The 24435-nt window shown below is 39.2% G+C and overlaps 1 protein-coding gene across 3 annotated transcripts in view; it reads right to left on the reverse strand.

Annotated features, from left to right (window-relative positions):
* Nucleotides 1-24435, reverse strand: part of tbc1d32 (TBC1 domain family, member 32) — an 89915-nt gene that overhangs the window by 62012 nt on the left and 3468 nt on the right. For all 3 annotated transcript variants that reach the window (XM_042222737.1, XM_042222738.1, XM_042222736.1), the window contains exons 4-23: nt 22716-22893; nt 22391-22462; nt 21830-21955; nt 21473-21551; nt 20974-21077; nt 20821-20882; nt 20435-20579; nt 20210-20269; nt 18637-18730; nt 17421-17558; nt 15853-15942; nt 13777-13925; nt 13178-13305; nt 12495-12696; nt 8276-8355; nt 7662-7800; nt 6203-6290; nt 4275-4393; nt 2882-3001; nt 2535-2623 (exon numbers count right to left, since the gene is read on the reverse strand). In XM_042222737.1, the coding sequence (XP_042078671.1) occupies nt 2535-2623; nt 2882-3001; nt 4275-4393; nt 6203-6290; nt 7662-7800; nt 8276-8355; nt 12495-12696; nt 13178-13305; nt 13777-13925; nt 15853-15942; nt 17421-17558; nt 18637-18730; nt 20210-20269; nt 20435-20579; nt 20821-20882; nt 20974-21077; nt 21473-21551; nt 21830-21955; nt 22391-22462; nt 22716-22893 (2262 nt within the window). The remainder of the gene's footprint in view (nt 1-2534; nt 2624-2881; nt 3002-4274; nt 4394-6202; nt 6291-7661; nt 7801-8275; nt 8356-12494; nt 12697-13177; nt 13306-13776; nt 13926-15852; nt 15943-17420; nt 17559-18636; nt 18731-20209; nt 20270-20434; nt 20580-20820; nt 20883-20973; nt 21078-21472; nt 21552-21829; nt 21956-22390; nt 22463-22715; nt 22894-24435) is intronic.

Below are 24435 nucleotides of genomic sequence, written 5' to 3' on the forward strand. Positions count from 1 at the left end.
GAATGGCCCGTAGCAATGGGCACCTGTTGACCAAATATAAGAAAACATCTTACTGCTGTGCTTGCCAACAAGGGTATCTTCACCAAGTACTAAATCATGTTTTGCTTGGGGATCAAATATTGATTTCTCTCAATGATAATAACATTTTTATTTAAATTTTTTTGTTGATATCATCTTTCTCTCCATTAATATGAAACTAGGTGAGCAAACACAGATACATCAGATTCCTACTGTAACTAACAAAAATCCTATATAAACCCATTTTAATGAGATAAATGGTTTTTGCCAGCAGCTTTGAAGCAAACAGGTGTCAGTTTGTGATCTCATGCAGTCATAGCTGTAGATTAACTGCTGCCAAGCCACTATCAGTTAAATCTGACCAAACCACACTACATGATATCACATAAAACTTGAGCTGTCATTTCTGCTTCTTTACTGATCAGAACTTAATGATGAAGAAAATCAGCCATTGCAATGACATGACCAGAAGACATTCGAAAACACTTTATATAATATATGTATTCTTCTGTTAAATGGAAATTCTAAAAAGACTGCATTTACATAATGACTATCAAAAGCTCACTCTCTCCCTTATTCACACATGGTTTTATTCTGTTTATCTCAAATGCCTCTCACATGCTTTTGCTGACATTTTCACGTGTATTTTATACATAAATAATGTGTATACTGCACTATTTCTGTATTAAATATATTTTGCCCTAACAATATAATAAAACTTTTTTTTTATGCTCATCTGCCACTTTTTATGCTTCTTATTCTTACTTTTTTCTGTCTTTGATAGACTTTTTTTTTATTAATCAGAGGAGTGTCCTCCTGTGTAAATGCTGCTTTAGTGATGCAATTTTCCCCTCTGGGATCAATAAAGCACAATTCATGTACCACGCTGTCATATCCCTTCAGGCAAAGGATAATCAGAAGATCGAATGAAAACAGAAGCAGTCACATTGTAGGTGATGTGTTAGTAATGAGCCTTCTGGGTTTAATTGTTTGTGTGTGCGTGTGTGTGTGTGTATATTTTAAACCTTTACTACCTAAGATGCCTTTACTTCCTATATTAGAGATATTTTGATGATTGAATTGATTTTTTTTACTGTCCAAATTTCTCAAGCAAACATTTACAATTAATTAACAATTAATGAGCATAACTTCAAAGAACACTGAGCTTGCTCTCTTTAGTCGCACAAAATAACATAGGACATTTTTCCAGATGTTGCTTGGTTAAGGCAGTGGTTCTCAAACTGTGGGGGAGGCCCCAAAAGTGGAGCAGAGCAGAAATTTGTAGTGAAAGCAGCTTAAATAACTATAATCCTGGATATTATTTTACTTAAATTAAACTTCAATACTACACATATTACTACATGGCTGGCTTTATTGCAGGAGGGAGAGCAGTTAATCTATTAATTGGAAGGTTAATGGTTCAAACCCTGGCTGCTCCACTTTGCAGGCAAAAATATTCTTGGGCGAGATACTAACTCCAAGTTGCAATGCATAGAAAGTATAGAACTGTTTGCATGAATGGGTGAATGAGTTGTAGAGTAGAGTAGAAAAGGACTATATAAGAACCAGACTATTTACCATTTACATGTATTCTTTTGGCTCACTGATTAAAAGCCTTGAAGTTTTTTAGCTTCTGCAGTAGGGCAGACCAGAAAACGTTTGAGAGTCACTGATTTAAAGCAAGTACTCTAGTAACTAAATAATAGCATGGCAGATTATAGGCAAAGGGCTATATTTACCAAATTTAGCAAGCCACTGAAGAGCACAGAGTTTGTCAGTTACTCCATCAGTCTAGGTGGTAAATGAACAGAGCATCTTGTTCCTTTCAGTTTGCTTCAGGATGTTAGCAGGAGTGGGCTGAGTGACAGGCACAGACAGAGTGAGTCAGCGAAACTCCAAACAAGCTGAAGCTATTGTGATTCACAAAGCTTTTAAAAAGGAAAAGGGATGCACAGCTGCCATCGGAGGACTGTGCAAAGACACGCATGTACCAGGGTATGTAACGACCAAAGCATTCTTTAGCTCAGACACACGGCTTTATTTCTCCTCACACACATTTACAACACATCTTTGTTGTAATGCATACCTAGCGCATAAGATACAAAATGCAGATTTTCTCTGGCATTATTAAATCCTCTCAGCTCAGTATTTCAGTATTAACTTCAGCCTTTACTGCAAGCCAATCTCTACTTTGAACCTTAAAACTAAAATCAAATCTGAAACACCTTTTCGTTTTATAGAAATTTCTTCAACTCCTTCACCACCCTTCTCACACTGCTCTCATAGAAATACACAAGCACACACACAGACACACACACACAGCCCAGCTTATTTCTCTCTTATCCAGAGAAATCCTTTCATCAGCCTTTCAATGCTGGGTAATCAAAGTATAAAGAACCATGCCAGTCTCCTATTGCCAGAGGCTGAAGTGTGTGTGCAGTCACCAGGTGATAATCCGATATCGTGTGCTTCCCCACTGATGTTAAGTAATATGAAAAAAAAAATATCAATCCCACCTCAGGCCGAATGTGTGACTCTCTTCGTAGCGGAAGAGAGAATGAATCTTCACATCCGAATTCACGGCAATCAGTCTGTCAATCAAATCCTGTGGAGTAAAATGAGAGGCTTTGAACAAGAATGCAGCGGTTAGGGTGCAAAACGAAAACAGTGTGGGAATTTACAATGTGTAAGGTGGAGAACATATATCAGTCTCAGTGTGAGGGGGGTTTATTTGAATGCGTTTGAAGTAAAACAAATGTGTGGGTGGTGTTTGGAGGCCAAATAAAAAGTGCAAACATGCCCTCAGATGGATGACAAAAAAAAACTGCAGTGTGTGGAAAAGAAGAAGAAGAAAAACACTTACAGGTATGGAGGTTGGCATCTCCCTCAGGGTGTATTCGCTTTTGTTGGCCAAAGACTGTCGGCCCAGCAGTTGCCACACCGACTGGGAAGAGGAGAGGAGGTTGACCAAGTACAGGAAGGACTGAAGAGGAAAGTAAATACAGCAGCTGTTAGAGAGAAAAAATGTATTTGCTTTTAAAGACCATTGTGAATGCATTTGTGCACGTCATGGATTGATCAAATCCTAACACATAATAATAATATAACACTATTCAACTACAAACACTACCGATAATATGACAAATAATATCTGTAGTATTCAAAGCAAAACAAAATGTAAAAAGAATTTATGATTGCAAAGATAAAACATGGTTTACCACACTCTCAAAACTGAATAAGACATATATTCTGAGCAGAGTGGTTGAGCAGAAACCTATTGCAGCCTGAAGAATATTAAACTACAGGAAAGCTCCCTGCATTTTTCACTGGGTCTGGTAGAACAGGGAAAACATATCATCAAAAGCATCAAAGGAAAAAAAGAGAGACACTTGCACAAACGAGCTACAACTTAGATTATATTAAACAGCTTCAAAGAAACGTAAAGAAAAAAACAAGATACGATGGATTTTTTTTTCTAAAATAGAAATATCTATACTTTCATGTGTCTTCTGATGTTTCTGTGCATGTGTGAACTTATCTTCATATGTACTACCAAACCTCCTACTGTACTTAGCACAGATTAAAGCAAAGACTCGAGTTAATTCACCAAAGTGCTGGTGTGTGTATATTTAGTTTTCCTTTGACCTCAGCATATATGTATAACCCACTGATAAGGCAGACTTTAAAGTCGCCTGTGGCAGGACACAGTTTACACATCACTGGCTGTCCGTATTCACTTGGCTAGTCTCTCTGAGAGAGATGACTTGGCTGCTGTCAGAGGCCAAGCATCAGACACACACAGACAGGCTCACGCTGGAGCTTGTTGAAGCTTTCCTGAGAGAAATTCTGCCAAAAACATAACTAAAAATGCAGTCTTATGAAAGTAAGGCTTATTTGCCCAGACACCCATAAACCAATCAGCAAAAAGCCTTTCTTGTTAACAAAATCACTATTGCCAGTTTCTTAAATATGAATATTCACAAGTGAATTTTCTACATGGCTGCTGGTATCACAGCAACACATGGACCACTATTCTGAGTCCTGGGTTAATAATAATTGGAATCAATTTAATTTTAATCAATTTAAACACCTTTGTAACCAGTGAGCTAAAAACATGATGGAAAAGCAAAACTTCTAAGAGATCTGTGTCTGTACTATTATGTAGATATCTAAAAATTGGGGCATTGTGGGCTCCAGGAAGTTTCTCCTTCTCCCTCTCTCTCTCACACACACACACACACACACACACACAATACCTTAAGGCAGCTCCTATCTATGGGGTCAATGGGAGTTGGTTTGGGACGGACCACTCTGACGTCGTCACTGCTGCACTCAAGAACAGACCACAGCTCTAGTACCAGGGCCCGTATAAAGCCTGAGACAGAACATGGAGAAATTTTTTGTACCAACATTTATTTTAAATCGCAGCAACTAAAATTATTAACAGTGCTTTAATAAATAAACAACTGACTTTGTTATTGTGTGCGATCTTTTAAAGAATGGCATTTTAAATCTGCTGTTGCATTGCTGGCACTGTTTTGATTGGAGGATTTGAATCTCAGGGAGGAAGTAAATTTATAATGCCACTCACTTTGATCCCATTTGATCTCTTCTCTGTTGCACTTTGGCCTGTCAGTAACTACATTTTTGCAGCTTCTGATTGGCTATATTTTTACACTGTAGTTGTTTAAATGTGCAGCAGAGTGCTGCTGTTAAAGAACATTGGACTCAGCGACTTCAAGCTTGCACGTAACAGCTGGATAAAAACATTAATGCAACCAAAATGTATGCAGCCCTCACTGGAAAACTGGGGATACACTACAGTACATAAATGACGAAGTAAAGACATAACATTAGTATCATGGAAGAAGAAATAGTCAGTGCATCACGGGAAGCTCCCAGCAACAAAAGCTGCATTTGTATTGACACATAAACATTAATTTGTGAGCAATTTTCAGTGTATTTCAGTTAAATTAACAAGACAAATATAACAAAAGGGATTTTATACTTAGAAGAAGAATATGCAAACAGAGTACAATGACAAATTTAAACTATGAAAACTGCAAGTACTGCAGTTCTAGAGTTACAGATATACAATTAATCTTTGCATATCAGTGCTGTATAACCCAGGGAATGTACTGTATTGTATATAAAACAAGGACATAGCCCCCTAACAGCACCCATTGATTAGCGAAGTCCAGTTCTGAAACCTCAAGCAGATGCTTTGGGACTTGGTGACAAGCTGGGGGTGAATGTAGACTTCTAAATGACACTGCAGGCCTTCCTTAAAGTATTGTTTTTGACTGTAAGGTTAACATTATCTACAAAAAGGTAATGTTACAAAAAAATTCAATGATTGAATAGTGATGGAAATCATAAACTGTTTTTCAGTGGTCATAGATCAAGTCAGCAGTAGAGTCTTTTTTCTTACAGAATGGCTCTCTCACATAGAAAGCTTAGCAAACGGCCCATAATTTGTAAGCTCTGCCTGGACTATATCACTTTTTGAGGTCATCCTTCTTTCTGTCAGTCAGCCTTTTTATCGAAGGCACAAACGTATGTCACATCATGGAACACATGAGTGCTCCACAGCCAGCGCTGCTCAACACAGCAGGGAACTGTTCTTGCGTGGCTAAAGTCATTAGAGAGAATAGGTTTCAGAGCGCAGCGGTGCTGTTATATGTGAAGGGCTGATAAGAAATCAGACTTTGTTTTTCCATAACCAGTTGAGTCGCCCCTTCTGGCCCATAGAAAGAATGCAGGATTAAAATATTTGTTCACTGGCTTCATTTTTTGGCCTCTTTTGACAAGAGTACGGTATTTCCTGGAGCCTTTTGCATATGGATACACCTAGTATCAGTATACAACTGATATGTGAATCCATTTATCTATGATTCACCATGCTACTTGTAAATGTGTTGCTGACAACAAAATCACATTTTCTCTTGCCTGAATGATGCTCACATCACACACCATCTTAATCCTTCCAAAACAAAAAGAAAAAAAAGAAAACGCCTCTTCTTACTCTTTCTTACCCAGACAAAAACAGTTTGACAAATACATTTCTCCCTAAGCTGCCTGAAGTCTCCTTTATACCGACAACACAAAAACAACAACTTATAATATAAGCCTTGAGCATCACAGCTGACAAGTGTTTGTTGTGTCCAAGTAACTGCATTAATACCTGAACTGTGCAGAGCCACAACTCCCGGAGCAGTTGCTGCCACCTGTGTCACCATCACCCCGTAGCCAAACTTCTCGCAGCTGCTCACCTACAGAAAACACACAGAAATCTCATACCCCTAGAAATCTTTCAGCCTTTCACTATTGTAGTTTTTGCTCATCAGGTAAAAAATGAATGAGTGTTTGGAAAAAGGATGGAAAAGGTTTAGGTCAAATATAGTACTAATGTATGATAAAGGGAGATGTGTAAGTAAATCTAGGATTCTGGAAAGGCACAACATAATGTAGCTAAACATGCTGTGGAGAAATCAAATTGTAAATTGATTTTGGAGTGTGCAGGCCGTTCATTAATTACAACACAATGCCACAACTAAAAATAGACAAAATATAATTACATGCCATAATTAAACTGAAATGCTAAACTAGAGAAGCAATTACAGTAGTGCGTAAACAATGGCGGTAAATTAAGCCCACAGGGGATCAGCTAAGGTTTGCAGCAAGCCTGAGTGTATGTGTGTTTACAATTTGAATCTTAGAAAGTGTGTTTCAGTGTCGAGCAGGGTGCTGTGAATACTAAGGAGTCCTCGGGAATTATGATTGTGGCCTTAAGGAGGAGCAGGATCAACAAATTACCACATCTTGTGAAGAATGAATTATGATATTGATGACATGAGCCAGCAGAATGAATAAAGCTGACAAAGATTATGCCTGCTGCATAGGGAATAATACAACATAAATCCTTAATACAATGTGCATCCATAGTTTCTGCACAAATATTTGTACGCACTCCAATAATCACTCTTTTCTCTTTTTTTGTCTCATCAGTGATTATTCATTTTGTATCTCTCTAACTCAAGTCAGCATGACCCGGAAGATTCTGAGAGGCATGAAATTACTTTGGCACTTTGATAGGATCAATAAGGGCTGCCAAAGGATTTCCATAAAATGCAATAAAACATTAATGTAACTATGTCATGAGCAGTGCTTATCAGGACATGAAAACCCACCCTGATGAAAGCAGGACGATAACCTCAAACTACTAACAGTGCCTTTATAACCCAATGACTCGTTTTGTGACCACGTGCAGTTTTTAAAGAATGCTATTTTAAATCTGACGTTGCATTGCTGGCACCGTTTTGATTGGAGGAATTTGAATCTCATGGAGCAAGTCAATTCATAATGCCACTCCCCAACAGCCCACTTGATCTCGTCACTGCTACACTTTGGCCTCTCAGTGACTACATTTGAATTTGGCAGCATCCACGTGGCTACTCTTATATACTGTAGTTGTGTTAATGTGCAGCAGAGTGCTGCTACAGAGCATTTGGCTCAGGAAACCTCAAGCTTAACACAATCAAAATGCGCGCAAACTGGAGATACACTACTGTACATAATTAGTATGATGGAAACACAAGCAGGACAATTACAAATTAATTACAAACAGTTAAGTACATTATTACCTGAAGTTTTTTGGTAAAGCGAGAGAACATGTAGGAGACACATTCATTAATGGCTCCTGTCTGCTGGAGCAGCAGAAGGCCTTTTGGAGTGGCACCAAAATTCAACAGACTGTCCAATAATGTCTCCTCCCAAATGAGCCTGTTCACAAACAAGAAAGACAGAAAAATGATGGTGCTTTGTCCTCCCACTGCAAGAAACACAATATTAAAATCACTAGGAGTCAATTCCTTACACATAAAGACATTTTTTTAGATACCACTGTACTTTAATGTGAGCCATTTAATATCATCTGACATTTTCTGTGTATGTTGTTTTTATTCTACTTTTAGTTATCCATTTTTAGTTTGTTTCATACTGCTTTATTAAACTCTTCGGGCAATTTCATTTTATAGAGTCACTTTATTGTATTACAATTCGATTTTACATGGTGTTCTATAGTATTTTATTTAGATTGCTTCTTGTTGAAGATACACTGAAAAAAAAGACATGATTAAATACCGCTGGACTCCAATACTCTTGTATTTTACTGGATGGTGTCCTCATTCATTGCTGTAATAAATATAGACATTTTGTTAAATTATTTAAAGTTGGATTTTACGATGTGCGGCCTCACATGTTCTGCAGCTCTTGGGTAGATGATCCAGCGCCAGCTCCAGGTACTGGAGTCTGAACCCTTTCTGACAGCGAGCTGGTCTAGAAATAAAGTTTTAAAAAAAGTATTATTACACAATATACTTTAATCATACTTTAATTACTCTATATTAAATTGAGTTTGTGAACATGAGGATCACCTGAAATATTAGACCACATTTACATCCTTAAATTACAACGAATAAATAAATAATTAAGCAATCCAAAATCCCACAGAATGTGTTCATTTGTTTACTTGGTTCTTGACAGACTGAAAAAGTGCTCTAAACACCAGGATCTCATTTGCTTAACATGAAACAAGAAGGTGAGTAAACATGGAGCATCAGCTGATCCCACTGTCAGTCAGGATTAAACCTGCATTTTGTTTCTCCATTGAACAAATATGGGCATGCGTTTGAGACTTTCAAAGGAACACAATCCATTTTGTGACAGTAATAAAGTAATAAAACAATGTCTCATACACATTAATTTTTATACCAGATGTTTTGAAAATAAACAGGTAGCTTGTGGGGCGGAACTGCTTTCACAGCTACTGAGGCACTACCAGTCACTGGGCAGCTTGGCAGAAAGATTGCCTGTTATGCGTCAAGGTGTGGCTGATAGCTTCCGGATCAAAAATGCAGACATGGAGACACGAATTCAACTCAGACAGCTTTACTGCTGGAGCTCAGGAACCGAAATAGAAAAAACAGAAACTCAGACTTAACTGGATTCGATCATTTACTGGTTACATATGAGATGTGACAGACTGGGGAGACAGGACACAGAAACTAGACAAACAAAGGAACACAGAAACACAAACTGACACAGAGTCAGAAAAGTAACCAAACATGGAGATTATACTGATTTACAGGGGCTTTACGGAGGTGAGTCTAGGACAGGAGACAAGGGGGCAAAACTGAAGTAGAATACAAGCAAAGCACAGAGCAGAATTAGGTAACAAAACTCTAGACTATCAATACATAAAGAAAAACCCGGAAAATACACAAAGCAACCAAAAACTCAACATACTGGGACAAAAACCCAGGGATGCTAACAGCGCCACTGAAACCTTCTCTATGACGCCCCTGTAAATGAACTGCAGCAGAGCTTCATTTTTGTTTGCATATTTTCTAGTTTAGCTTTGAAACACAAACTGCAGATTAAAGATAACTGATGCTGTGTCGAGTCAGAAACACCATTCCAAGAACTAAATGAAGCACATTACAAAGGTTAGTTAATTCCCACCATTTGCATGAAATGATGGTGCTTTTCAAGCTGTGTTGACTGAATAAAGCGAGAACGTGGCATTCATCAAGTAAATGAAATACAGCATAAATATTCTAGCCAGGGATCTGATCATTACATACAGACACCCCTCCTTTACATATTTAGATAAAAGATTCAGAAACTGAGTTGGGCCATCATCTCTTATCCAGTCATGGCTCAGTTAGTCAAGCAAATTTCTCCTGGATTTGTTATATTTACAGTTATACTCTAAAAGTAACATATATCTGGGAAAACAGCATTTTCTTAAATCACATCTTGGAAATGAAAAAAATCGACATCTATTGTTAACTTTGAAGGCAGTATCATTGTGGTGAAGACGTGATTGGTTTCCTTATACAACACTACTGTTTTTTGTTGTGGGTATTTGTATAATGTTTTATGTGTTGCATTTATGACATGTAGCTTATCTGCTACCTGGGTCAAGTCTCTCTTATAAAAGAGATAATAATAAAAAAAACATGTTTGATGAAATAAAATGGATTTCTTTAAACTGTTTCAAGTCAGCAAAACAGCAGGATGTGAAATTCTTGAGTGCACTTTTCATACAGTAAAGCACTGCTGTATTATTTGTGATCCAAAAAAACCCACTACACTGTGTTTATAAACTGTTCCCTTTACCAAAGCAAGATTTATTAAAGAAAAGCTGGTGTAGAGTTTGGTTTATTTCCAAACACATATGATTTTGTGTTTGGGCAGAAAAGTTTCACATGATTCAAAGTTCAAATTAATCCTCATTTGTCTTATACTGGGCCTTGGTGCACCCCTACAGCTCTACAGAGCTATTCATCCTCCTTTTAATCCTACATTCTTCTGACTGGTTGCCCATAATATGAGCATCCACTACTGTAATCTTACATATATTATTCTATAATAATATATAGATCTGGATCAACAGTCAGGTACGACACATGCTGCGTACTCGGTCTCTCGCATTTAGATCAGGAAATGAGACGGAGTACAAAGTTGCGAAGTATGGACTGAGGAAAGCCATCACAGTGGCTAAGAGGCAGTACAGAGAGAAGCTGGATGGCAAGGCCTGATGTAGCAAGGCCTGCAGCACATCACAGAGTATAGGGCCACCACCAGCACCAGCACCATCAGCTCTGTAGGCGGTCTGCTGGATGATCTCAATGCATTCTACACCCGCTTCAAGACCTCCCAGACCCTCTAGACCCCCCAGATCACCAGGACCTGCCAGAACCCCCAGACCACCCAACCCCCACCCCCGTCAGTGGTCTCAATAGACCAGACGCACAAAACCCAGAGGAGGATCGACCCCCGTAAGGCAGCAGGACCAGACAACATCCCGGGACGGGCCCTTTAAGCATGTGCCAATGAGCTGGCAGAGGTTCTTACCTCTCCCTCAACCAGAACACTGTCCTCACATGCTTCAAGACCACAACCATCATCCCTCTCCCCAAGACAAGCCCAGCCACCTGCCTGAATGACTATAGACCAGTTGCACTCACTCCAATCATTGAAAAGTGTTTTGAGAGAGTGGTGCTGGCCTACATCCAGAGCAACATCACAGACACTCTGGATCCCCTGCAGTATGCCTGCCGGCCCAATAGGTCTACGTCAGACACCATCGTTGCTGCCCTTCACTATTTCCTCTCCCATCTGGAAAACAAATACTCATACATCAGGGTACTTTTTGTTGATTACACCTCCTCCTTCAATACTGTCATCCCACACAAACTCACTCGCAAGCTGGCAACACTCGGCCTACACCCCACCCTACGTGACTAGCTACTGGACATTTTGACTGGCAGGGCCCAGTCCGTCAGGATCGGCAACAGGACTTCAGTCAGCATTATTACAAACGCAGGAGTTCCACAAGGTTGCGTCCTCAGTTCCATCCTCTAGACCCTGTACGCCCACAACTGTGTCACCTCCAACAAAGATAACATCATTTTGAAGTTCGCAGATGACACTGCAGTGATCGGTCGCATCACTGGAGGGGACGAAGCGGCTTACAGGAGAGAGGTGGCCGGTCTGGTGTCATGGTGCGAGGACAACAACCTCACCCTCAACACTGACAAGACAAAGGAGATGATAGTGGACACGAGGAAGAAGAGGAGGCCTCACCAGCCGCAGTTTATCCGGGGCCTTGAAGTGGAGAGGGTGAGCAGCTTTAGATACCTGGGCGTCTACATCTCTGAGGACCTCACCTGGACACTGAAAACCTCACAGCTGGTTAAGAAGGCGCAGCAGCAGCTGTATTTCCTGAGGAGGCTGAAGAAATTTGGTATGTCGGCCACGATCCTCAGCAAGTTCTACAGCTGCATTGTGGAGAGCACGCTGACCAGCTGCATCACTGCAGCAAACGCCTGCAGAAAGTAATAACAACTGCAGAGAAGATCATCAGGACTCTGCTGCCCTCTCTGCAGAGCATCTACCATCACAGAGTCCAGAGGAGAGCTGCCTCCATCCTCAAAGACCCCACACACCCCCAACACGGACTGTTCACACTTCTGCCATCGGGACGAAGGTTTAGAAGTGTGAAATCCAGAACATCCCGACTCAACAACTCCTTCTTCCCCACTGCTGTCAGACTCTTGAACAGCTGAACTATTTTTGAACAGTAATAATAATTAACCTGTATTAATTATTAAGCTATAGCTCTTTTGCACACATCTCTGTTTCACACTTCAATATTTTGTCTCCTTTTCTGTCTTCATTTATTTATTTGTACTATTTGTATTTTGTCTGTTCTATTTCTATTGTATATATTAATCGGCATCTGTGGGTGGACAGCAAAGAAAGAATTTCATTGCACAAAGAAATGCCTTTTTTCCTTTGAACACATGACAATAGACACTTTGAATCTTGAATCCTGAATCTTTGAATCTATAATAGCTCCACGCCAAATAATAAAGTCTCTGCAAATAGCACAAATGAGTTACATGTACCTTTTTCCACACAGCAGCTAAAGCTTTGTGCAGGCCGTAGGGTCGTAGAACCTGCAGACCCTCGCAGGTGTTGTACATCTGCCGACAAACTAAAATAAAGGCTCCACATAATGAATGGGGCATATCAGATTCACACAACGATGGCAATTCCTTGTCGAGCAGCCTCTGGGTGAACTGTACGATGATATGAGCAGCAAAGGTTCTGCAGACGAGGGTGAAAAAAGACAATGTTTATTATAGAGCCACAACATGGGATTTTTAGATTGTAAGTATAGCAATCTCAATTTGTGGCTTTACATGCCTACACTGGAGGTCTCCAAAGCACTTTCATACACTCACATTTTTAATGAGCCAGCATACAGAAGTGAAGCCATAGGTGGTTGGCAAATACATTCTTGGTCATTCACAACAATAGAATGTGTTTCTGGACAGACTGAAGGAAACTACAGTGCAGACTAGTCATTGTCAGGCAACAGAATATAACGCAGTATAATATAACCCCAGCTGCTCACAAACCAGCAGCAGCCTCATGTTCCAATCTGCTCTCGGTGCAGAATAAGCAGGATTTGCTATGCAAATTTAACTCTGTATTAAAATCTTCCAGCTAAGTTAGGAAAATGTAATTTATTCATTACTATCAAGAACGACAAAACGACGCTGCGAATTTAATCACAACATCTCACCTCTCACTGTGGGCTGCGACGAGATTCTTCTCAAATAAGAAGAGCGCTAATCCTCTGTCTGTGTTTGCAATACGAGCCAGAATATCTGCAATGAGACTCAGGGTTGCTGCAGGAGACTTTAACTCAGCCTGCAAAGCACAGAAAATAAACACACAAAATTACCAACTGCTTCAGGAAAATTGGCACCTGAACAGATACTCAACACTGAAATAACACATTTATCTTTCACAATAATGGAACTGAAGAAAAAACTACTACATTTCATAACCAAAGCCTCTGTAATTCCATTTTCTGGAAGGCTGAACGATGACAAGTCCTTACACAGAGGACAGCTATGTTACTCTTAAGATGAGAAGTCTACATTTGAAAATTACTGCACTAAAAATGTAAAAGGAAAGTAGTTTACATGCTTATTTACTATGAGTAGAAAGTCATGGTTGGACACTTTACACTTGAAACTGTATGAATCAAAAACCTTTTTTGTAATCTGCAAATGGTGTGTGTGTGTGTGTGTGTGTGTGTGTGTGTGTGTGTGTGTGTGTGTGTGCGTGTGCATGTGTGTGTATGTGTGTGTGAGTGCGTGTAGGTATGCTTGTGACCTTCTGTCCACTGAGCAGCGCTATAACAGGAGTTAGTAGCTTCTCTATAACTGGAGTCTGATAGAGACACTCTGTAGCGCATTCTGTCTGTTCACATAGCATCCAAAGCATCTCCATCACAAGGGTGCTGGGCGACAGGACGTCTGAACCTACCGAAAGTAAATGAATTAATATGCATTTAACGACATTAATTAGCTGAATTAAATGCATATGAAATCATCTAATTACATTAATACCCACTAGGATTATATCTGCCCACTAGGTTTACACTTTTAGATCACCTAAATATGTAATCAATGACCATTTTGTGGCGCTTTCATGTCAGTAAGATGATTCAAGCCAATACTAGCAAGTTGTACCTAACAAAGTGGCCAATGAACTTGTATTTCCACTATTTTGAGATATGCATATATCCACTGACTTTTTCTCATATCACAGCCTTGTTCCACAATGGCTTAAATTCATGTTTCACCTCAAACAGACACAGTTTCAGCATTCCTCTATGGAGAGAGAAGAACCTTACAAGAGAACAACTATTTCTACAGCGGTCCACCAGGCCTATATAGTAGCCAGACAGTAGCCAGTCAGTAAAAGACACATGACACCCAACCTGGAGTTTTTTCCCAAAATGCACCTGGAGGACTCTCAGACCCGAAGAAACTAAATTATCTGGTCTGATGAAACAAAAGTTTTTGGCCTGAATGCTAAGCGCCATGTCTAGAGGAAACCGGGTGCCACTCATCACCTGGCCAATAACATCCCTACACTGAAGCATGGTGGTGTGGATGTTTTTTGTTAGCAGGAACTGGGAAAGATGAACGAAGAAATGTTCAGACATAGTTAATGATAACGTACTCCAAAAGGCTTTGAACACAGACTGGGTCTAAGGTTCATTTTCCAGCAGGACGACAAGATAACAAAGGAGTGGTTTCTGGACCACTGTGTGAATGTCCTTGAGCGAACTATTGTGAAATGGCTGTGTACTAATGCAACCAGCCAGATGGAGCTTGAGAGGTTGTGGTAAGAAGAATGGGAGCAACTGCAATAAAAAATAGATGTGCCAAGCTTGTAGCATCATACCCAAAGAGACTTCAGGCTATAACTGCTGCCATAGGCGCTTTAACAAAGTGACGAGCAAAGACTGTGGATACTTAAATACGTGGTATATTCTTGTTATTATATTTTTAATAAACAAAAGAACTCTAAGCAAACTTTTTCACTTTGTCATTAAGGAGTACTATGTGTAGGATTTTGAGGTGAAAAATTAATTGAATCCATTTTGGACTAAGGCTCTAACATAACAAACTGTGGAACAAGTAAAGCGCTTTTGAGAAGCACTTTATTTCTGATATATGCCAATACATGCCCAAAGATACAGAGAACACAGATGATGTCTGTGAGGATCATAAATGAATACCTGGGACCAATCTTTATAAGAGTGTTGTTGCTTTTAATACTACATGCACATAACTCTAAGACTATTAAAAGCCACGTATAACTAGAGTTCAATGTTGTGTAACAAGAGAAAATTACAAAAGTGAAGATTTACAAGTCATGTTTGTGTTATAGCTGGAAACTTAGCCTAATGGGGCTTTAAATTCAAACATCTTACCCTCCATTCGAGACTAAATCTGTCGCAGAGTGCACTGTGCTGTATCATATTGCTGCTCAAAATACAATCTCAAGAATGCTTCATGTGATCTTCATCAGACAGCAGGTAAAATATTAATATAAATATCTGTCTTAGTCAGCATGACTCTCTGTCTCAGCCAAAGGAGATTACCCTCTGACAAAGTCAAGGTGGGGAACAATATTGATCACTGGACCAACATTTCTCTAACGTAATTCATGAGAATGAATGGGGCAATAAAGTCTTCAAGGAGACAAATTAAGTACTACATGACTCAGTACAAGGTTAAGAGATAAAAGATATGGCCCGAGGAGTTCTTTTTCCATCTCATACGCTGGGTCACTAACCTACCTCAGCAGTTGATTTGAAATTCTCCTATCTGAACAGAGACCAATAAGTAAGCTGAAATTCTACTATATACCTGCGTGTGCGTATGCATGCCCTACCTGTGTGTGAGGAATCCCTGTCCAGAGGTCTAGGGTGTTTATACATTATGTTAAGCAGGATGACAACGAGGTCTGTCAGGGTAACAGGATCTGAAATAGACATAATAAATCAATCAATCAGTTGATAGTCACCGTGTCTAGACAGCGACTAAAAATATTAGGTGGGTAAGGAAATAGTCCATATCAAAAGTTAAGGTAACCTTAGAGACAAGGATCAGCCCCTTGCGTGTAGTTCACTTAACATATTATGTGCACAGTGGGTTTTAGTATCCACAGACTTTTAAAAGTGTCTTAATATGACAATTCATTACAAGCCTAAATATCACCAACAGTTCCTGGTTGCACGTACTACAATAAAGAGAGCTTCTGCTTTTCTAAAACTTTAAATAAAAGAAAATATTTGGGAGTAGGACTTTGTTCTGAATAAAAAAAAGAAAATTAAAAACATTTAAGAAAACGAAGAAAAAGATATTCAGATCTCTCCTTTTCTCACTGTGCATCTGTTTCATGCCATTAACCTTGAATGATTCATCTCCCAGTATCATCCTATAGGTGCAGATGGTCTACAGTTCAAACACTGTGTCCTTTCTTTCTATGTTCATCTCTTCTCTCTACATCTTTGTCTCCCCCTGTAACCTGTGAGACAACCTGAAGAACTCTTAAAAAAGAGATTCTCTTGTTTCCCCACATTCACCGAATTCTTCCTCATAAGGAATCAATTTATTGCTTGGTTTCTCATTATTATTATAGTGTTGTATAGTCGTAGCATGAGTACATAAAGCGCCATGGTATAACTATATATACATTATATTAAATAAAACTATAACTATAACAACTATAACAAGAAAATGTTAAACTGAAAACACTAAACACTGAATATACTGCTAAAAATCTGAAGGCAGAACAGACTGCGACTGTGTGGCAGGACAGTGAATTGAAGTTATACTGAACTCCAAACTCCAGACAGCTACATATGTGAACACCTGGCGTCAGTGGTGCTCTCACAAAAATACAAAAATAAAAAATCCTGGTAGAATACCGCACTTAGATTTTAAAATGTCATAGTACATGTTTTTAAAAAACTGCAGTGAAAGCTTTAGGAGGTGATAAACTATAACACACAAACAGATAGGGTATCCAGGTCAACACTTGAAGATGTGGTCATTATCCATGAGTTGCTGGTCAACACCCTAGTTGTGTAACCTATGTTGGATAAAATTACAAAACAGGGGTGATTTAACTGTACACGAATGTCCTGAGAGGAGTTATTAATTAGTAAATCAATTACAGTTCAGGAAAGTCAGATGATGAGTCTGCTTTAATCAACTGACTAAGTGAAATGTAACTATTATGTAACTTTATTAGTAATTACAGTGGGGTGGAGGGCTAAAATCTCTGTTCGAGGGAGGATTATACATGCTGATCAGACACAGTCCTGCACTATAAAGATTACATCTACTAAAGGAGATATGACGATCTGTACATGGCAATAAACTCTCAAGATCAGTGTCAAGATGATACAACAGACGACATGTTGAGTTATGTAACATAATCCTGCACCATCAAACCTTTGTATTTCCTTATTTTGATGGGAAAGAGCTTTTTTCCATTCGTGTAGATGATGAGCTTCCCTAGGACACACAGAGAGTGAACAAAGCAGCAATACTCGAGCTCTTTTCCAGAATAAACACTCCTCTGTACCAAACCTGAAACATTAAGAGAAAAATCAAAGTGATACATTGTTACAATATATTACTGATATTGTAACAGATGATTTAAGGAACTAAAATGAGAAAAAGAGAAGAAAACAATGTGAAAAAAAATGTGGCAGCATTGAGATGGACACAGTTTTCACACTGTTCATATCAAAGGCCTCAGAATTACAATGAGACTGACAGGTGAAAAAATGTGTCAGGCTTGCAGTGTCTCTAGAGAGCAGAAAGCCAGAAGAGGCACAGCTCGGAGAAAAACTATGTCTTTTATGAGGACTATATCAGTGGCGAGGGAACTGGCATATCGCAACTTATCCAAGACAAGGTCACAATGTTCAGTCTCAAGGAGCCAGCTGGCTTACAGGAGATAACAGGCTCCACTTGCATTCCCTTATGCCCCATCTGCACCTGTATTCATTCTGGTTTATTCCATTTTAGCACGTAGCTTTGCAAATGGATATGCACCATGTCCATGTTACTCTATAATTACCATGTTATTTTTAATTTATCAAATACTTGACACAAACAGATAATTTCATAAAAAACTTAGAAGGAATTCATTCCTAAAATTTGAGAAAAAAAAAAAAACACTTAATGGTGATGCAAAGGGCTGTCGATAATCTCCAGTATTGCCTCTTGTTTGTACACATTGTTGAGAACAATGTGTTGGACTGCGTCATGTAATATGTAATGTAATCCTGAAGTGTTGCTATGCCAATTTGTCAGTGTTATAATTTGTCCTTTCCACCATTTTTCCTCTGTCCACCTATGTTTTAATGTCTGTGCATAAAAGAAGCTGAATAAATGATGGCAAAGTCTAGGTACGAACACTCAAAGGCTTCAAATGAAGCATTACTTTCTCATTAGACTTTCACAGTAGTTCACTCTGAGAGTTTTATTTTTTGGTTTGTTTCACAAGACACATTAAATCAGCATTACTGCAAATGTGCTGATGCTTAGCACACAGGGAGAGGCCCAGAGTGAAGTTTGGTATTTGAATATGCCTGAGAGAGTACACAAACCTGATGAAGAAATAATGAGATTAGGGAGTGGTTGTTTTTTTTTAACTTACCAATGCTCCGCTGCTCCCCTGACTCAGTTGTCTCATTTGTGAAACGTTCACAGGACTCATTGTACTTGATGCACTGCTGAAGAGCTGCTACAGCCTGTGAAAGAAAAGATATAATGCATGTTGCTTCGGATGCTAAGCATGTTAAATTAGCTGAATAAAATGACGACGGCTAATGTGCATTGCCAAATTTGTAGACTACTGTCATAAACAGGCCAAAAACTGAACAATTACTTAAAAATTCAGTCAGAATCTCAGTGCAACCTCCTCTTATCCAGTCAAGAGATTTAAGACTAGAAGCCATGCTTTTAATCTAAATCCAAGCACTGTGGGGAATTTTAATGCCCTGCGATGCAAGAGCAGTTTAGGCTTACAGTGTTTCAGAGAGATATTGGCAGTTTCTTTAGAGAAAGTTTCAGCGGCGATTCCACAGTAACTCTTCTAAAGTCACTGTAACAGTTAAAAGGGAGGTTTGAGCTCAAAAAAAAAGACCAATTCTTGAATGTCAAAGTGCCACTCCTGTTCTGTGCCCTTTTTTCTAAAAGACCAGTACACTGAACTGTTTGGCTGTGATTTACACCTGCACCCCACAAAATGACACAAACAGGACCATTTTCATAGGAGGTGTCAGAAGCAGTTAGATACAGCCAGTCTTTTGGACAATCTCTTTAGCTTTTCAACAAGTTTACATCTTAGTAAAGGTAGAATTTAGGAGAAGGTTCTCAATAAGGCCCAAAAACCAAACCAGAAGCATTTTCTGTCATTATGCAAATGTGCTGTTTATAAGATTGGGAAAACCTGCAGTCAGCTGAGAATGAGCAAGTCACTTGGATGAGTGGCGAAACGTTTCTCCCACTGAAAACGCTACGTCCAGATGAACAGAATCAACTTTTGGAGGCTGACTACAGCATTTCAATATGGAAACAGGTCACCCTTGGGCTCTGCAGGTAAATGGATTTGTTTGGGAAAAACCAAGATTTTCATCAGTTCACCAGTTTCCTCTGGTCCAATCACAGCTTTGCTTTCTCATGAGCACAATGTCTGTTTTAGATGCAAGTTTTGATGCCTTTTGGATGACCCAAGAACCAGGCCAATATAATGTTTGCCTGATACTATCAGCCACTATCTCACAGATATAATAATTTCAGGATTTTTGTTGTCAAATATGCACCAACAGAAAAAAAATGTATTTTATTCAACCACAAAGCAAAGAAATATGTGAGGGTCAGTTAGAAATGTTGTAAAGACATATTTTGTCCAGCAGTGTTTACAGAGCACTCGGTATCATTTGAAGCACAGAGAGCAGTATCACAGCTTAGCAGATGGTAATATATTCCCTTTTAATTTAGCTCCAACTATATGCATATATATGGACAGAAAGCATGTGAGAGAGAATATCTTGATATTGACTTTTTAAAAAAAAAAAAAATCCCTAATAATATCTATCTGTACTGTCCTCAAATATCCAGTATTGACTCGGGTTAATCCTTTTGATGTTCATTTGCTCCCCTCTTGTCTCAGACCTTTCAGAAGTACAAAGCAGTGAAAGATCCTTATTATTGAGTAAACCACTCACCACAGACTTGTATTTTCTCTCCAGGAGTCTGAGAATCACAGCCCTGCTGTAGTAGCCATGCTGAGAGGGAGGCAGAGGCCAGGAGAAAACCAGAAAAAATATACGTTACAGAGTGCAATATAAACAAGAGAGGATGGAGATCAAAACATTAAAATGCAATACACGAACACAGCGGTTCATACAAAAATTCAGTCTGTGTAAATCTGAAACTGTGGGCATACACACCATCCACTTTTTAAACCAAGTGGCTTTTACATCCAGTAAAGCCAGTAAGTGAACTGGTTCCAGGACTCTCTCAGTTCCTGGTGAGCCATGTTCGCGATGGAAGGACAGCAGGGAAAAGGTGTTTTCTATAACTTCTTCCATGTATCTATAAGCAAGGTCGAGAAACAAAAACACAAAATAAGTTCACAGTCCGTTCCATCATTCTATAAATAATTACGTATATTAAGTGATATGTATTTGTGGGTCAAATTTCACACCCTCTTAAAATGAATCATTTAAAAATGTACGAAGTGTTCTTTTTTTTATACATCAGATTTGAAAAGTAGCATCTGGATAGTCCGTGATGGTTGGGCACACAATCAAGAAACAAGATAAAGACAACTTACTTCTCTGGATGACGTATCCAGAAGTTAGTCACCTCCTTTTGAAAATCATTCATCAGTCGAATCTGAAACAAGACACACAGAGAGAAAAACAGTGTGTGCACTTTATTTTTACCATGATATAGTTAAGAAGCTCTTGTAGAAAAGTTGCTGTACCTGCTTCAGGAGATGACTGATCTCAGGCCTGTTAATGTCAATGGTAGCTGAGCCACTTGGAAAGCTCAGCTTATGGGACAGAAAACTTGACTCCACAGATTTAGCTGCACATTCAAAGGCAAATTCTTATTACAAGCCACACAAGATAATATGGATTTTGGATGTATAGCAGTGAGCTACAACCACTCAAAGATACAGTAAGTAACATGGATCACATTAGTACAGTTGCATTTTCTGCTTGGAAATTTCCTGAAAGTAACCTCGTCCCATAAAATCCACAAACCAAACATCTCCTTCCATCTAAACATAAAACCAAAACTACTTCCCATGTGTCACTGAATAACAAGCTGCTTTTCATTTGCTCTGTACATAAACAAGTGACCCTTTAAGATATACTTTTTTTTAATTTTACTTTTTAAAAAACATCTTTGTTTAATTCAAACACAACAGTCCAGCACACTACATTAAAACCCAGAAGGGTCCATTGAGAGTTACCTACCCAGGCTTGTGTAAATTTCTCGTGTCACATTCAGAGGGGAGGATGAGAGGCTTTTAGCAAAGAATCGCAGCGCATTATCCTGACAGAGGTGAGATGACACACGTGAACGTACATTCACAGCCATTTATATAACCAATCAATGATACCTACGTTCTAAATGATAAGAAAATTCAGTGAGAAGAACAGAAAGAAGATTAAGGATCCGTGGAATGAGGAACAGGTTTTTCAATGTTCAATTATAAAGCATAAAATCGTTAATAACAACAACATGGTTATTATTGATTTATTTATTAATGAATAAATGATTAATGCTACTTATTTTACTGCAGTGTGCAGATGAGGCTGCTCAGGACTCACGCTGAGGTCGGGATCCGGCTCGCTCAGAGCTACGCAGAGGTTCAGACGCAGGCTGCTCCAGCTCTCACAGCTAAGCACATCAGATGTAGGAGCACGGCAGAGGACCTTCAGAGCCTCCCAACGCACCTACACAGAGACTCACATCAAGCACCTGGACTACACTGCCAATTATGCCGAGGAGTGGTTCGTAACCTTTTAGCTGGTTAACCCTTTACACAAACCAATGTCTACTTGCAACCCTACTTGCAAGTGCTAACTGTGCCAACAAAAAGCGACCGTTTCACTCAAACTGATTCAAAATCAGTTTAAGTGCAAAATTAAACAAGACCATCTCCAGTTTTTCCAACATGGATAAATGTGAAGATAATGTCAAGTTAAAAGATTAAGACAAAGAAAAAAACCCTGATTAGAAATCTACGGAAAGATTAAAGGGACATTTTTCTTGCTCTTGCCTGCAACTCTTTGAAGAGACCTGATCATCTAACTGGGAAAGATGGATTTGTGCTACAGAATCCTCCAGTGACCTAAAGAAAAACCAAAAGATATGTCTAAGCTGTTTACCTCTTTGGGCTTGCTGGAGTCAAGCTTTTCAGCCAAAATTTGCAGCTGCTCTTGTCTAAAGAATCCATAACTCTGGGAATGAAAAAAAGACAGGAAATGGGGGGGAAAGCGTCATTACTCACCAAAAAGCAAAAAGAAAATATCTCTCAAAACAGCTTCACTCTATGTCTAAAGATTGATTTTCACCTCCGTTCCATGTATCATGGAAAGAAAGAAACTTGTGCAATTAATGTCATCCAGAAATTGGGGCCAGAATACAACATAAAGGCAAAAAATTAATAAAACAAGCGTTTATTGGCATCATTTGTAAGCAGTTTTCTCTAACCCGACTGAAGGACGAGCCACTGTCAGAGCAGTTGTCAGTGAACTGGATGTTGGACTGCCTATGCTGCTTCTCTTGGTGCGTCTCCTCCTTTCTCAGCTGGTCCTCCTCAGACTTGTTTTTTAAAGACTCCACAACTGTTATCATGGTGTTTTTTAAGGTGTGTATCATCTGCTGGTACCTGTCATAAAGAGAGAAAGTGAATGAGCTAAACTAGGTCAACCAATATGATTGCATGAGTCACAGCAAGCCTAAACATTGCTTCATATGAAACTCAAGTGAAAGGTAATTACTGCATCAATTTATAGCTGAAAGCGGGGAAATTCAGCGCTGAGATTGGATGGTGCAGTTATCCAATATGGAAAAAAAGAAAGAAATATACTGTAAATACAAATGAGATTTATCCACTTTTTAAAATAACCGCCAACTGACAACTTAACTTTAATACCACAAATACATTTGATGGCCTTGGATAGCTTCTTATTAAAGAACATTAATCCAGGGTTTTGGCTAAGAATGGGATTATGGGAGATGGCTACACATGACAGTAAGTTCTCTTAAAACTGAAATTAAATACAACTAACTAAATCCAACTGCTACTTAAAGTCACCATGAGAGTTCGGTACACCCAGGCTCTAAACAGTAAACCCAAGATGTCACTGACAGGTTCAAAACAGTGGAGTTTAGTTGGCTTATTCAGTGTAAAATATAGAGACTGTGGATGAGAAATGAGCTAAGAGCAGAAAGTCAAGTATTTGCTTGTACAAATTTGACAAATTCCTATTAAGGACATGTGCAGAGGTTCTTAAGTCCCATTTTCCACTTTCAGTTCTTAACATTTATCTTTTGAATCTCACTAAAACCTCTTTTGAAGTGCCAAAATGTCCCCTGTGTACAAAAACACCGGTGGCAGCTTTATATGAAAATGTAGGACACAGATTTGTACTAGAGCCTCTTCTTGTTTGTGGTGATGGACAGGTTTACAGATGAGGTTGGGCAGGAGTCTCTGTGGACTGTGTTGCTCGCAGACAACATTGTGATCTGTATTGAGAGTGGGGAGCAGGTAGAGGAGAGCCTACAGACATGGAGATGTGCAGTAGAAAGAAGAGGAATGAAAGTCAGCGGTATCAAGACAGAAAAAAAATGTGTGAGCGAGTGAGGCAAATGGAAAGGTGAATGGTGATGCAAGGAATAGAGGTACTAGAGATGGGGTTATGATCCAAATCAATGGGGAGTGCACAAAAAAAGGTAAGGAGAGAGTGTGCAGGTAAGGTGGAGTAGGTGGAGAAGAGAATTAAGGTAGCAGCCTTAATAAAAAGGTAGGTTTAGAGTATGAGATGGCAGTAAGACCACTTATGTTGCTCAGATTAGAAAGGGTAGCTAAGAGAAAAGTCAGGAGGTGGAGCTAGAGGTGACAGAGTGAAGGTCATCGACAGGACAGCTGAGGCTGGACAGCTGAGATGGAGCTGAGCGCATGTGTGTGTGGTAGTTGTGGCTCAGGAGGTAAAGTGAGTCACATGCAAATATGGAGGCTGCTAGCTTGATCGCCTGCCTATACGCTTCCATCAGAGTGTGTGTGCAAATGTTAGAAAGATTTCTGCGTGTGTGTGTGTGTGATAACGATTAAAAAGTGCTCAGTTAAAGCAGAAAAGAGTGAAAGGGACCATCTCGTGTGTTTAGGGGCTGATTGCCCCTCTTTAGGCATTGGTGCCTGGACCTGAGA

The sequence above is a fragment of the Haplochromis burtoni genome, unplaced genomic scaffold (assembly GCF_018398535.1).
Source record: "Haplochromis burtoni strain Fernald_Lab_line unplaced genomic scaffold, NCSU_Asbu1 Contig_93, whole genome shotgun sequence".
In the NCBI taxonomy this organism is placed as follows: domain Eukaryota; kingdom Metazoa; phylum Chordata; class Actinopteri; order Cichliformes; family Cichlidae; genus Haplochromis; species Haplochromis burtoni.